Raw genomic sequence first — 12399 nt, forward strand, 5'->3', positions numbered from 1 at the left:
TTTATATCTAATTATGAGGTCTTCACGAGGCGGTCCACATTTTGTTTTACAGCATTAGTATTCACAGCAAGTAATCCTTGCTAAATGATCCCATGTTATGACTGAGTGTCATCAAGTTAAAGCTTCAAAAGAAATCTGGATAAAATCTGTGTGCAAGTATCTAAAGATTTAGTTCAAAGTGACTTCAGTCAAACCAACATTTCACACTGAAGTCACTGCCGAATTGACACACTCTATGTGTTTACAGAAAAGGAAATTCAGGAAGCAGAGCGTTTAAATATCTTCCTCCAAATAATGTTATTACTTATTCATACTCGCATTAATAGAACCCTTTGCTGAGTACCAACAGCACTGAGTTATCATCACCATCTCAGTTGTGAAAATAGAAAATGTTAAATTGAGCAAAAATGTACATGGTCACGATTACCTTGATAAAAGAAAAAGTACTGTTAAAGGGGAACTCCGGTATTTTTAAACCTAGACCTTATTTCTGGCATGAAATACGTTTATCTACTCACCGAGAACAGTTTGGCGAAAGTCCGCGTCCTTTGGAAGCTATTTAGATGACTCACGATTGCCGTATATCCATATAACGGAGTTAATGGGCCAGGGACGATGCAGCCTCTAAATAAGGCATTATCTGTCTTTATTTCACCAATACGTTAACATGAATGAACGAATGCGTACCATTGCTCCGTTAGCACATAGCTACTGTTATGTGGCTACTTGCAACTATAGGAGAGCTAACGGAGGGAATTCTACACACACCTCTACTGGGACAACTTCATCGACACGCATGGCTGCAGCACAGCTCATTCACTCCGGTAAGAACGTCCATCTTACTCAAAGTCGTCGTTCACATTCTCAAAACTAGCAGTAGCAAACTCTATGTGAAGTTAGCAGACTTTCACAGAGCAAGGAGTAAATAAACTGTGCTCCAGAGGGGCGTGTGGATGAAGTGGTCCCAGTAGAGTGCCTGTGTAGAAATACCTCCGTTAGCTCTCCTATAGCCGCAAGTAGCCACATAACAGCACCTAACAGAGCTTTAGTACACGTTTGTTCATTCATTCTTCTTAAAGTGTTGGTGATATAAAGACAGATAATGCCTTATTTAGAGGCTGCATCGTCATTGCCCCGTTCACTCCGTTATATGGATATACGCTGATCGCGAGTTATCTAAATAGCTTCCGAAGCATGCTGACATCCGCCAAACTGTTCTCGGTGAGTAGATAAACGTATTTCATGCCAGAAATAAGGTCTAGGTTTAAAAATACTGGACTTTCCCTTTAATGGCACAGCATTACAGCTTGTTCTGGTTTCACACAAAAGCATTTCCTTCAGAGACAATGTTCCCTCATAGGATCCCTGCAGTAGTCACACTTACTGGCAGAAGTTTAGTTCAGAGTTTTGCCAGGAAGCTGGGAGGATTTTAATTTTCCACAAATCCGAAAAGCTCCGCTTTAAAATACGGCTGCACATGTTCACTGATGATTTAAAACAGCCGACTGCTAAAAAAAAAACTTTTTCATGAAACTATGCCGACCACATGGTTTTATTATTAATGTCTGACTTGTTTTAGTGGAAAGCTTTTTTTTTAATGCCACAAAAAACTGCAGGATGCTTTAGAGGGAAATTTAATTTCTTACTGCTCTGCATTTACCTGGCAGCTGGAGCTGTCCAGTGACTTCACTGACTTCCACTTCAGAGAGGAAGATAAAAATGCTGTGCACCGAGCACAACGTGGAGAGTAATGACAGCAGTGACCTTTATAGACTAACAGCGTATGAGAGGAGGAAAACAAACAGAAAAGTTTAACAAAACTTAAAAAAAAACAAAAGCTGAATTCAACAAAGGGAGGAGTCCAAAACAAAGTCAAGATCCAAAAAAGGGAACTAGAAAACGAAAAGTTCCAGAAAACAAAGCATAAACTCAAGGATACGGAAGAAAAGGATGCAGATAGACAAACTAACAAGTCACAAAGGGAATGTCTGCGCTTTTAAAAATGTCTTCGGTGAGACCATTTAGGACATGACAGACAATCAAAAAGGCGGGAAGGTACACAGGACATTCAAAATAAAACAGGAAGTAACTCAAAGGATAACATAGGACAGACGTAAAAACAGGGAGACTTTAGGCTCTCCTAACTATTCTGATATGTTACCGCCTCATCTTCTCTGTCCTCTTACTTGTGACCAGAAAACTGGTCAGATAAGCTAATTTGGAAAGATGTTTAAATTTTTTAAATATAGCTGGCAGACAATGAAGTAAGGAAAGAGAATGTTTGTTAAAGGAGCTGTGGGCAAGAATGCACAGACTAACACAGACAGGAGCCTTACACATTAAGTCATGTTGTGATTTGAATGAACCATTATTTAAGTCCATCAAAACATATATGATGAAATACAGAGGTAGGTTGCAAGAAACAATCAATCATGATTTAGTTAACATCTGTTTAAGATGGAAGCGCTGAAGCAAGAATATACCTTGTTTTTTACATATTTCTCTCTGGTCTGTGGTCCAGTAATTTAAAACAGCTTCAACTCCACCAACAACATTAAAGTACAACCTGTTTCTAAATGTGTAACCTGCTAATTTATCAGTTGAGTTTGTGATTTTACTGTTTTCTGTGCTAAGAAATTAGGAAAGACTTTTAAGTACTTTTTCATTTCTGTTAATCAAGGTTTTGAGCACTTTCTCTATCACTGTGAGTACGACTGTCTTTCCGCTTTAGATTCTACGGAGCTATAAAAACTGGAGGCCAATTTGCTTATTATGCATCAAAGACGATCCGCTCATGTTTGACACTAAATTAACCCGCAAACATCAGCCCTTTTAATCATTCATCCTTGTATGAGAAGTTGAGGGTTGTAACATTTAAAGCGAGGAGAGGAATTCCTGATTTACACAAGTGAATTTGACCTCTGTATTAGCTCCTCCTCAATCAGTGAGCAGCTGCCACACCTGAGGATTGGAAGGGGGTACTTGCTCAAGGGCCCTTCAGTCAAGGATAGTGATGAAGGATTTCAGCACTGATGATTCACTCCCCTCACACACACTTTTTATTTACTTATTTTTCTCAGGAAAGTGAACTTGTGAAACTTTAGGCCATGAGTCGCCTTTCTTATCCAAAATATTACTATAAATTTGCAATTAATCCATTTAATTAATGGTTTCCAACACCTTAAAATGTAGTTGTAACTACATTAATGTATTCATCAACGACTGATGCAGAGGCTGGTGTATAAACAGATACTGTTTGACAACACGGTGAAGCAGTTACACTCATATAAAACCTGTCCTCACAGAAGTTATTACTGCTGACAAATGGTGTGCTTCATGAAGCATCATATCTGTGTACAGACACAATATACTGTGCTATAAATCTTTTATTAGGGTCCATGTACCGCTCATGAATGCTAAATTGTAGAACTTAAAATTGAATACTGATTTTGGATTAGTTCTTCTGGAGAGATCATTTTTGTTGCGTTGTGGGAGGGGATTAGCTGTCATTGTAGATCATATTAGCTGAGACTGGGACAGAAAGCTAACATTTTAAGAAGTTGTTTCATTACTGCGTCAATATCTTTAGGAAAACTAACTGGCTAACAGAAACACTGATTGCATGCATAAAATGGCAAAAAAGTAAGTGCTAAATATATAGAAGGAGACAATAGTAGGAGTTTTTGCTCTTTGTGAACCAGCTGACAGTAGTGCAGTTCATACATGCAAGTATTGTGTGATTAAACATCTTTTCAGTAAACACTAGGCATGAGTTGTTGCTTTGACTCTCACGGCCCTTGAAGATAAGTAACACTAGATGCATGCATCATGCTTGCAGCTTGCAGGCATCTAGTTGCTGCAAAGTTCTCTCCACCTTGGAGCAGGAGGAGTGAAACCAGGGAAGGGCAGATAGGTGTGAAGCCGGATCTGTCCCAACCTGCATTGTTGGATCACAGTCCGTAGTCTTCAGCTTCCTCCTCCCACAACTCGTTATTCTTACCAAAACTGGGACATCAGATCTCGCAGCGCTTTGCTTAGACAGTGGTTAGTCATTTCTTGAATAATGAATACGTTTTCCGGGAGACTCTGACAGAGAGTCCTGGAACCGCGTGCTACGTTTGCTTTTCTGTGGAAATCATAAAAGAGTTGAGCGCCTTGAGAAAACGTGTATGAGAGGTAGACGATGGTAGAGTCAGCAGCGAGCGTGGGACTGCTGCAGTACCTCGTATCACTTAGCTGCAGGGATCAGAAAAGGCTTTGAGAACCTGAGAGGAGAAGCAACGTTTTTACAGGTAAGAGCGCTCTAATAAATCTTCTTCAGGGTTAGTGGTTTCTGTGTGAGGTCTGCTGTGAATCTCTTCAAGTTATTTTGATTATGTGGAAAAATCCACAGTGGCATTTTAATGTAGTCTGTATTTCCCTTGGCCTTTGTTTTAATCTCATGTTGCCAAAGATAGAATACTTTCCTGTGGTTATTTTAACCACGTGGCTCAGGTTTTCATTCTGTCTTTGATTTTGGAAGCACATTCAAAACTTTCAGATGATTCCTTACAGTGTTGTCGCATCTGTTCCACATTAAGTTTCTGTTACTTTTCTTCCTGCAGGGTTGAATGGACCTGTTGGCAGCTCTTATAATTTGCCTCTTTTGGTTTATTAAAATCTGTCAAGTTTAAACGTGTCTTTAACCCCCCCATAATCTTTACGTTTGTTAACTCCTTTCTCTGTCTTGTTTCAGGTGCAAGTCCACACAGTGCCCTGCTCTTTCTGCCAGCCAGGTGCAGGGCCAGCAGCCCGTCCTCAGCGACAGCGAGCACTCTGGCAAACAGAGCAGATACGTCAGGACTGACGGCAGGTTCCTCCTACGTTCTGGATGGAGCAGCAAGACAGCTAGCCTTTGTAGCGGTGCATCTCTTACAGGTGACACTGAACCCCAAGGCCGTCTCTCCAAATCAAAGAGCATCAGCTGCCTGGATAACAGGCTCTCCATCTATAAGCCCCCAGCTCAAACCAAATCCTGTCAGGAGACTCAGGACGTCCAGGAGCAGAAAGAGAAAGAAGGGAATCTGCCTGCGGCAGAAGGACTTAAAGGTAGGCCTCTCAGCTGGAGCACACTCTCCCTGGGACCTTCCTCTAACCAAGGCCACAAGCGCACCCTCTCTCTCACTCACTCGGTAGCAGGCGTCCCCCCCACCACAATTCGCAAAAAGATCTCAGAATGGGAGTACAGAAGAGTGTCTCTGCCTAGGATGAACTTGTGTGTGGAAAAAAGAGGAGGGGAGTGTGTGGGGGGTAGTGAGGGCTGCCCGAGTCTGCTCTCTTCGCCCTGCAGCGAAAAGACTTTTGACTTTAAGGGAGTGCGCAGGATGAGCACGGCATTCTCCGAATGCTCCTTCGCAGGGACAGATGAAGAGGAAGGAGTTTCAGAAAAAGATGGTCTAGGTCGTTTCCAGAAAAGGAAAGGCAAGACAGAGTCCTCAGGAGCATTTATACGCTCCCTGTCTGCTCGTAAAGAGACGTCAGCAGTCCTCAACAGGATACAAAAGATAGAGCAAGCCCTGAAGGAGAATCCCAGCCCTCCCCCTCCACGTTATCTGAGTAACTGCTACGCACCAGACAAGACAAGACAGAAGTCCTTTGTGATAGGTGATGACTTGGACAGTACATGCGCCAGTAAGCGCAGCAGCATTTGCTCAGTGGCCACTGAACCAGACACTGTTTTGGTGCCAGATAAGCTTTCTAAACTCAGACAAAGGTTTAGTGTGAGCTCAACCAGGTCTGAAAGCCCAGAACCACCGAGCCAGCACACCTCTGTTGGCATAACAGTCAACCCCTTACCTAAACCCAAACGCACTTTTGAATACGACGCCAAACGGGACCAGAAGAGCGTTTTGTCAGCCAATGGACTACATCCTGACAGAACCTCTGAGTCCCCCCCGCCTCTGCCCTCGACTCCAGCGCCCAGTATGTCACGAACCTCAAAAAGCGAGGGGAGCACCCCAGTGAGAATCCATGACAGGTGAGGCAGAATCATGGTCCTGTTTATGTTAAATGTTTTTGTTAACTTTTAAATGCTAAATGTCTATAGCACTCCTCTCGTGCTGAAGGAAGATCTAAAGAAGTATTCTCTTTCTCATAGAAACTGGCTGCATTGAAATACAACAGATAATATTGGAATCTTTCCAACTTCCTGTTTTTCTTTTTTTTTTTTTTTTTGACTCTTAATTTAGATCTATAGGAACAGGCATCTTCTCTCTTTTGTGTGAGGGTGTAGCCTCTCCAGATCATCCCTATGTGAAATCCTTAAACATTCATCCCTTGGACTCTGTTTAACATTCCTGTGGTCACAGCAATTTCAGACCAGGCTTTAAAACCACAAGCTGCCGATTGTGACCATACTGTAGATCCTTTCACCCATGTAGGCCAGCCATCATTTCTCTGCAGTGCCTTGACATGTGATGTGTGCCTCACACTTCACAGAGAACTCTCTGAAATAGTAAGATATCTTCATGTTTGCTTCATGTTTGCTGCTCGTTTATCTGGAATTTCCTCGTGATTGGAGTACATGTTAATGTGTAATGAGGAAATTTCTTAATTTATCATTTAGACTTCTGATCTAAGGTTGTTGAGGTACTCGTACATCTGAACCACCTGTTCAGAAGTAAAACGGGCCACTGTGTTTTTTCTCCCTTCTTTTATCTACCTTCATCTTTTGAGTTAGACACTGACCGACTCTTCCTCTTGTAATGTTTTCTATGTGTCTTCATCTGTTTTTACTTGTCTAACTTCTGTCCAGAGAGTCGTGTGAGTCGGAGGATGCTGCCAGCGTGCCGTCTTCATATCCGTCCTCACCCACAGAGAACGGGGCTCTGACCACAGACACACGGAATCAATCCAGTTTTAAAAGCCCTCCAGAGGAGAGTGCCTATGAGGACATAGGTAAGCAAGACTCTTGTCATTCTCTCCATGTATAGATGACAGGATTAACCAATCAACAGAAAATTGATCAGCAACAGATTTAGTTATCATACAGGTCACTTTCTTAACTAAAAGTGGCAACAATTTTTCAGTTTCAGACTCATGAACACTCACATCTTTTGGTTTTCTTAGCTCTTTGAGTGACTTGAACATATTTGTGTTTAGAGTAAAGACCTTTTACACACATTTGGGGTATGGGGAAATGTTTTTAAATGAAAACCTACAATTTAGTAATATAGGCAGGTGTGCTGGAACACCCCCCCCTCCAATTCCAAAGTCAGATCACTATGTGAACTGTAAGTAAAAACAGAATGCAATGATCTTCATCTTCTCATCAGTTTAATTCACAATAGAACAAAGAAAAGACATCAAGACATTTTACTATTTCGTGAAAAATATCAGCTCGTCTTTGATTTGATGGCAGCAGCTTGGCTCATAAACGTTGGGACAGGGCCCTGTTTACCACTGTGCAGCCTCTTCTTTTAACAACAGTCTGTAAACATTTCAGAACTGAGGACACCAGTTGCTGAATCCTGGGTCTTCTTTGTCGACTCGTGATTAACCATGTTTTCAGCTGGTGAAACTGCAGCACCTGGTCTCCTCTACTACAAAGCCAGGCTGTTCTAATAGATGCAGTATGCGGCTTAGCATTGTCTTTGTGAAATATGTAAGGCCTTCCCTGAAAAAGATGTCTTTTGTATGAGAGCACTAAAACCTGTATGTACCTTTCAGCATTGATGGTTCCTTTTCCAGATTTGCAAGTTGCCACTTCCACAGGCACTAATGCAAACCATACCATCAGAGATGCAAGCTTTTTAAATGATAAAAAGCCGGATGGTCCATGAGTTTCAGAAATAATTCATCAGATCACAAACAGGGCTGCACGATGAAGTGGTGGTTAGCACCGTCGACTCACAGCAAAAAAAGCTCTGGGTTAAAATCTCAGCTTGGCAAGTTTGCAAGTTCTCCAAGTGCATTTGTGGTTTCTCTCTTGGAACACTGGCTTCCTCCCACATTTGAAAAACACACATGTTAGATTAACTGGTGGTGACCCTAAACTGACCCAAGGAATGAGCGTTGGTGTGCATGTCTTGTTTGTCTCTGTGGTGGCCTGTGATGGACTGACAACCCATCCATGAAGTATCCTGCCTCTCACCTGATGTCAGTGGGAAGATGCTTCAGTGATTTCTGTTTTTTTTTTTTTTTTTTTTTTTTTAACGTAGTGCTGCCTATGGGCTCAAAGATCGAATACAGATAAGAATATATCACTTTAGCACAGAGATGTCTCCAGAGTCTCTGAATCTTTTGATGATATTACATAGTGTAGGTGGTAGAATATGCAAAATCTTCACAATTGTACGTTGAGGAACATCATTCTGAAATTTCTCCACAAAGACAAAGTTTTTTGCAGATTGCTGAACCTCTGACTATGATTACTTCTAAGAGACACTCCCTCTCTAAGGTGCTCTTTTTCTACCAGTCATGTTATTGATCTTTTGTCAATTAACCTAACTAGTTATGATACGGTTTTAGTACCTCTTACTTTTGTTGCCTCGGTTTCGACCCTTTTGAAATGTGTCGCTGCCCTCAAATTCAAGATGAGCTAATATTTTTCGTGAAATAGTAAAATGTCTCACTTTTAACATTTAGTATGTTTTCTATGTTCTACTGTAAATAAAATTTTGATTTGTAAGTTCCGCAGGTCATTGCATTTTGCTTTTATTTCAAAATAGACACAGCTGCCAACTTTTTTGTGTTGGAGTTGTAATGATTAGATCAAATATTTGTAGCAAAAACTGATTGAAAATTCAGTTTCGGTGATTTCAGTTGTGAGTTCACCTCCCGGCTCCTGAGACATTAGATACATGTATGGGAGATGCATATCGGTTGCAAAGTACTGTTGTGAAAAAAATGCAGTCTTGTGTATCTGGGAACTGTAAAGTCACATTCCTCTCACACTCTTATTGGAGCTCTGTCGCTACTAATGCACCTGCAGACACTCTCATTTTCACTCTCTTCATCATGATTTCAAAACTAAAGTTATGTACCGTTGGCGTGACCCAACATGACCAAACGGATGGTCACATTTCACTGTGTTCTTGCATTTTATTGACCATTTGATGAATCAGTGAATCATCAAATTATACACAGATTAATTGATAATGACAATTAAAAAAAACATTAAATGTAGTCATAACACATTTTACTTAAACTCTTCCATAGAAAATCATGAGTTTTTACACAGTGGTCGAAAAGCTAAAGAGTGGAAAAAATATTTAGGAATATGACAGATACTTTAGTTCAACATAAAGCAATAAAGTTTTTTGCTCATTTTAATGAAACTTGCTATTCCTTTATATCAAGAGATTTTAGCCTATAAAAAGAAAACACGATCCCTAGTAAATACGCATATAGTATGCGAGTAACGGTCCGACGTTTGGTAAATGTTTTTGGCTCATGCAGCGAGGCCTAATGTAATAAGGCTGTTGGACTGGATCCTCCTTCTCTTCCATCTGGCTCATGTAGAAGTGTGGACCTCAGAAAAAGCCTCACTGTGCGTTCAGTCAATCAACACTCAGCCTGAGATTAAGATTAATGGATGATATGCTGTGCTTTACTGTCTACATTCTTCACACACTGCTGTCCACATGCTCATAGTAAATAACTCTCACACTGAAACTATTTTGTCCTTTAAGATGTTGCAATCGGTGATAGCAAGAGCTGACAGAACAAAGAGTTTTTGATTGTGAAATCCTGATCAACGCAGTAGTTTGTTCTCAGAGATGATGTGCACATGAAATACTGGACATGTTGAAGAGCCAAATTCCTTTCCGCTAGCAAATGACCCCAGGCCTTCTGCCCAGCTCAGCTGCCAACTCCCCCAGTGCATATTTAATGTGGTGAAAATGTGTGTCAGTGTGAGTACATAGTCTCATGATGAAGCTTGGATTTCACATGCAGTAAAAAGTTTTCTTTCTCTGAAATATTCTTCATGGTAAATGCTCAGGGATTACCAAATAAGGCCTGAATACTTTTGTATATGCAAGCGTACTATTACTTCATGGTCCATTTCTACCATTTTTAAATCGAATCCGGGCTCTGTGTCTCATGAGTGCGTTTCTCTTTTTTTTTTCTTTTTTTTTTTTTCCCGGCCGAGGATGTGCAGTAGAAGAGTGAGTGTCAAGGCATGACGGATTTTCTTGTGAATCCCAACAAAGCCCCCATTGTTCCAGAGCTGTGAGTTTAGACACACTCTTGACTATCTTTGTTTGTTCTTGACCAAAAAAAAAACACCTCAGTTAGAATGAAACTTACAGTGACCCCGATGTGCAAAACGTAACAAGTCTTGGATAAAAAAAATATTAGAACAAATCAAAACACACACAAAAAAGTTTTGGAGCAAATACCAACAGCAACCTGAAAAGACTACAGTTTCACCCAAAACACAACAACACAGGAACATGTAACCCCCCCCCCCCAATAAAAAACAAACTAACAAAACAAAAAAACCAAAACACAACAATGAACGTGAAAACTCAAGGAAGAATAAAACATGATATCATATAACAAAACAAAACTGGGAAATATTATAGAAAACCTAATGCCAAACCAGGAAACACAACAACAATACAGAAAATACAAAATTATTACAGAAAACAAGACGGAGACACACAAATATTTGAATATGCAATTTTCACAACATTTTTTTCAATCATCCATTTCCTCAGATTTTATTTTTTTTTTCTAAAAAGGTGCGTATTTTGTAAATTTTTCCTTTTGTTTTGTTTGTTTCTTGTGTTTTTTAACCTCAGGGCCTCCACAGAAACAGTTCAAACACTTAAAAATTCAAGTTCTGATAGAGAGAAATGATGGATTTTTACTAGCTCAGAGATCCACTTGAAAAACAGCCACAGCTGTAGGAAACGTGTCCCTTTCTGTGTCTGTAACAGCTCTGCAGATGTTCTGAGCTCCTGGAGGAGATCTCAGCTTCCTTGGCATCACAGAAAACATCACCATGGTTTCTGACACCTGTGACACCTGTGTTTACCTTCAGAGTGTGAGACTTTTTGTGATTTGCGTCTCAGTTTATTCACATCTGCATGGCAGATTAAGATGTTAAAGGACTTTTTAAGTGCTTTTAACAAGTACAGTTGATAAATGGAGTACCAGTGAGTGATGTGTTTACAGGCTGATGAATCACACCCAGTGCAGCAGTGACTCCATGATTCAACAGTCTGCTCTTATTCTTGTGAATAAATGTAAGGGGCTATGACGTGTGTGTAAGAGGTGATTCAAAATGTGACTCCCCGTCACTCGTTGGGACAAAGGATGCCAACAACACTGTGCATTATCCCACGCCATGTCTTCAGTTATAATGGTTTGCAATGCTGTCAGATGTTTCTACAAAGCTTCAACCTATTTCTCATTCTTACATATCTATTTTTGGCACAGCACCACTATACTGTAGCTCTCCTCTTTACAGGGTAAGCTGACACTGGCGTTGTCAGTATAGTTTGTTCTGTGCCTCGCCCAGCCTGGAGAGTCCATTGTGTGCACTGAAATGTACAATCACAGCGTGCAGTTGAGGTGTGTCCACTCCCTACATAAAGCTGTGTGTCTGAGAGTGTGTCAAAGAGAGCGCTGGATGTTTGTAATCAGAAGAGTAGATTAGTACCCTGCAGTACATAAGCAGCAATACAGACATATCATTTTCTCAGCAGGCTCTCATTACAGTATTGCCCCAGTTTAATGGAGTAGCAGCACAGCGTGGGGCCAGACTGAGCCCTCTTATTCTTCTCCTCAGCTTTAACGATGCGCTGAAAATTACTCCACTCTGCTAATTTAATGTGTAACACAATATAATGCTCTCGAGATCCTCTGGCAGTGTACATTGACTGTGTATGTAATGCCTGGGTGTGTGTAGTGAAGGTTCAGTGATTAACTTGAAAATAGACAAGTGAACAAAGCTCTGACTGTCTTTTAATCTTAAATCTTCAGAAAAAACACTCACTCATTGTTTGAGTTCATCAGGTTTCCCATTAATATACTCAGGAAGAAGGAACACAGCTACCAAACGGATTCCTTTTTCGTTCTCTGCGGACAGATAACTGATTTTCTTTCTTCTAAAAGTTCGCTTCATGCTTTCGACACCATCTGGCTTTGTTTTTATTCTTCGCTGTTGTTTCTTCTCGTTCTCACAACCTTTTTCAGACCCTGCCAAAAAGCTATTCTCAGAGTCCATGTCTGAATAGACACGGACTGCGGTGTTACACAAGTTCTCTCTTTGTTGAAGTTGGGCCTCTGCCAGATGACATCAGTGAGAGCTGTTCAATGCTCTGTAATGCTCATTTTCTTCCCTTTTCAGTCATCTTTTATTGTCTCATGCTTATGTAGCAACAGTAGCAACATCTGTGTAGATTGCAT

General features: G+C 40.7%; 1 protein-coding gene across 3 annotated transcripts in view; it reads left to right on the forward strand.

Moving 5' to 3' along the window:
• Window positions 1-12399, forward strand: part of dennd2b (DENN domain containing 2B) — a 53483-nt gene that overhangs the window by 17999 nt on the left and 23085 nt on the right. For all 3 annotated transcript variants that reach the window (XM_072380632.1, XM_072380633.1, XM_072380631.1), the window contains exons 3-4: window positions 4736-6016; window positions 6794-6936. In XM_072380632.1, coding sequence (XP_072236733.1) covers window positions 4736-6016; window positions 6794-6936 — 1424 coding nt within the window. The remainder of the gene's footprint in view (window positions 1-4735; window positions 6017-6793; window positions 6937-12399) is intronic.

Source organism: Leuresthes tenuis, unplaced genomic scaffold (assembly GCF_036924035.1).
Source record: "Leuresthes tenuis unplaced genomic scaffold, fLeuTen1.0.hap1 SCAF_2, whole genome shotgun sequence".
NCBI lineage: Eukaryota > Metazoa > Chordata > Actinopteri > Atheriniformes > Atherinopsidae > Leuresthes > Leuresthes tenuis.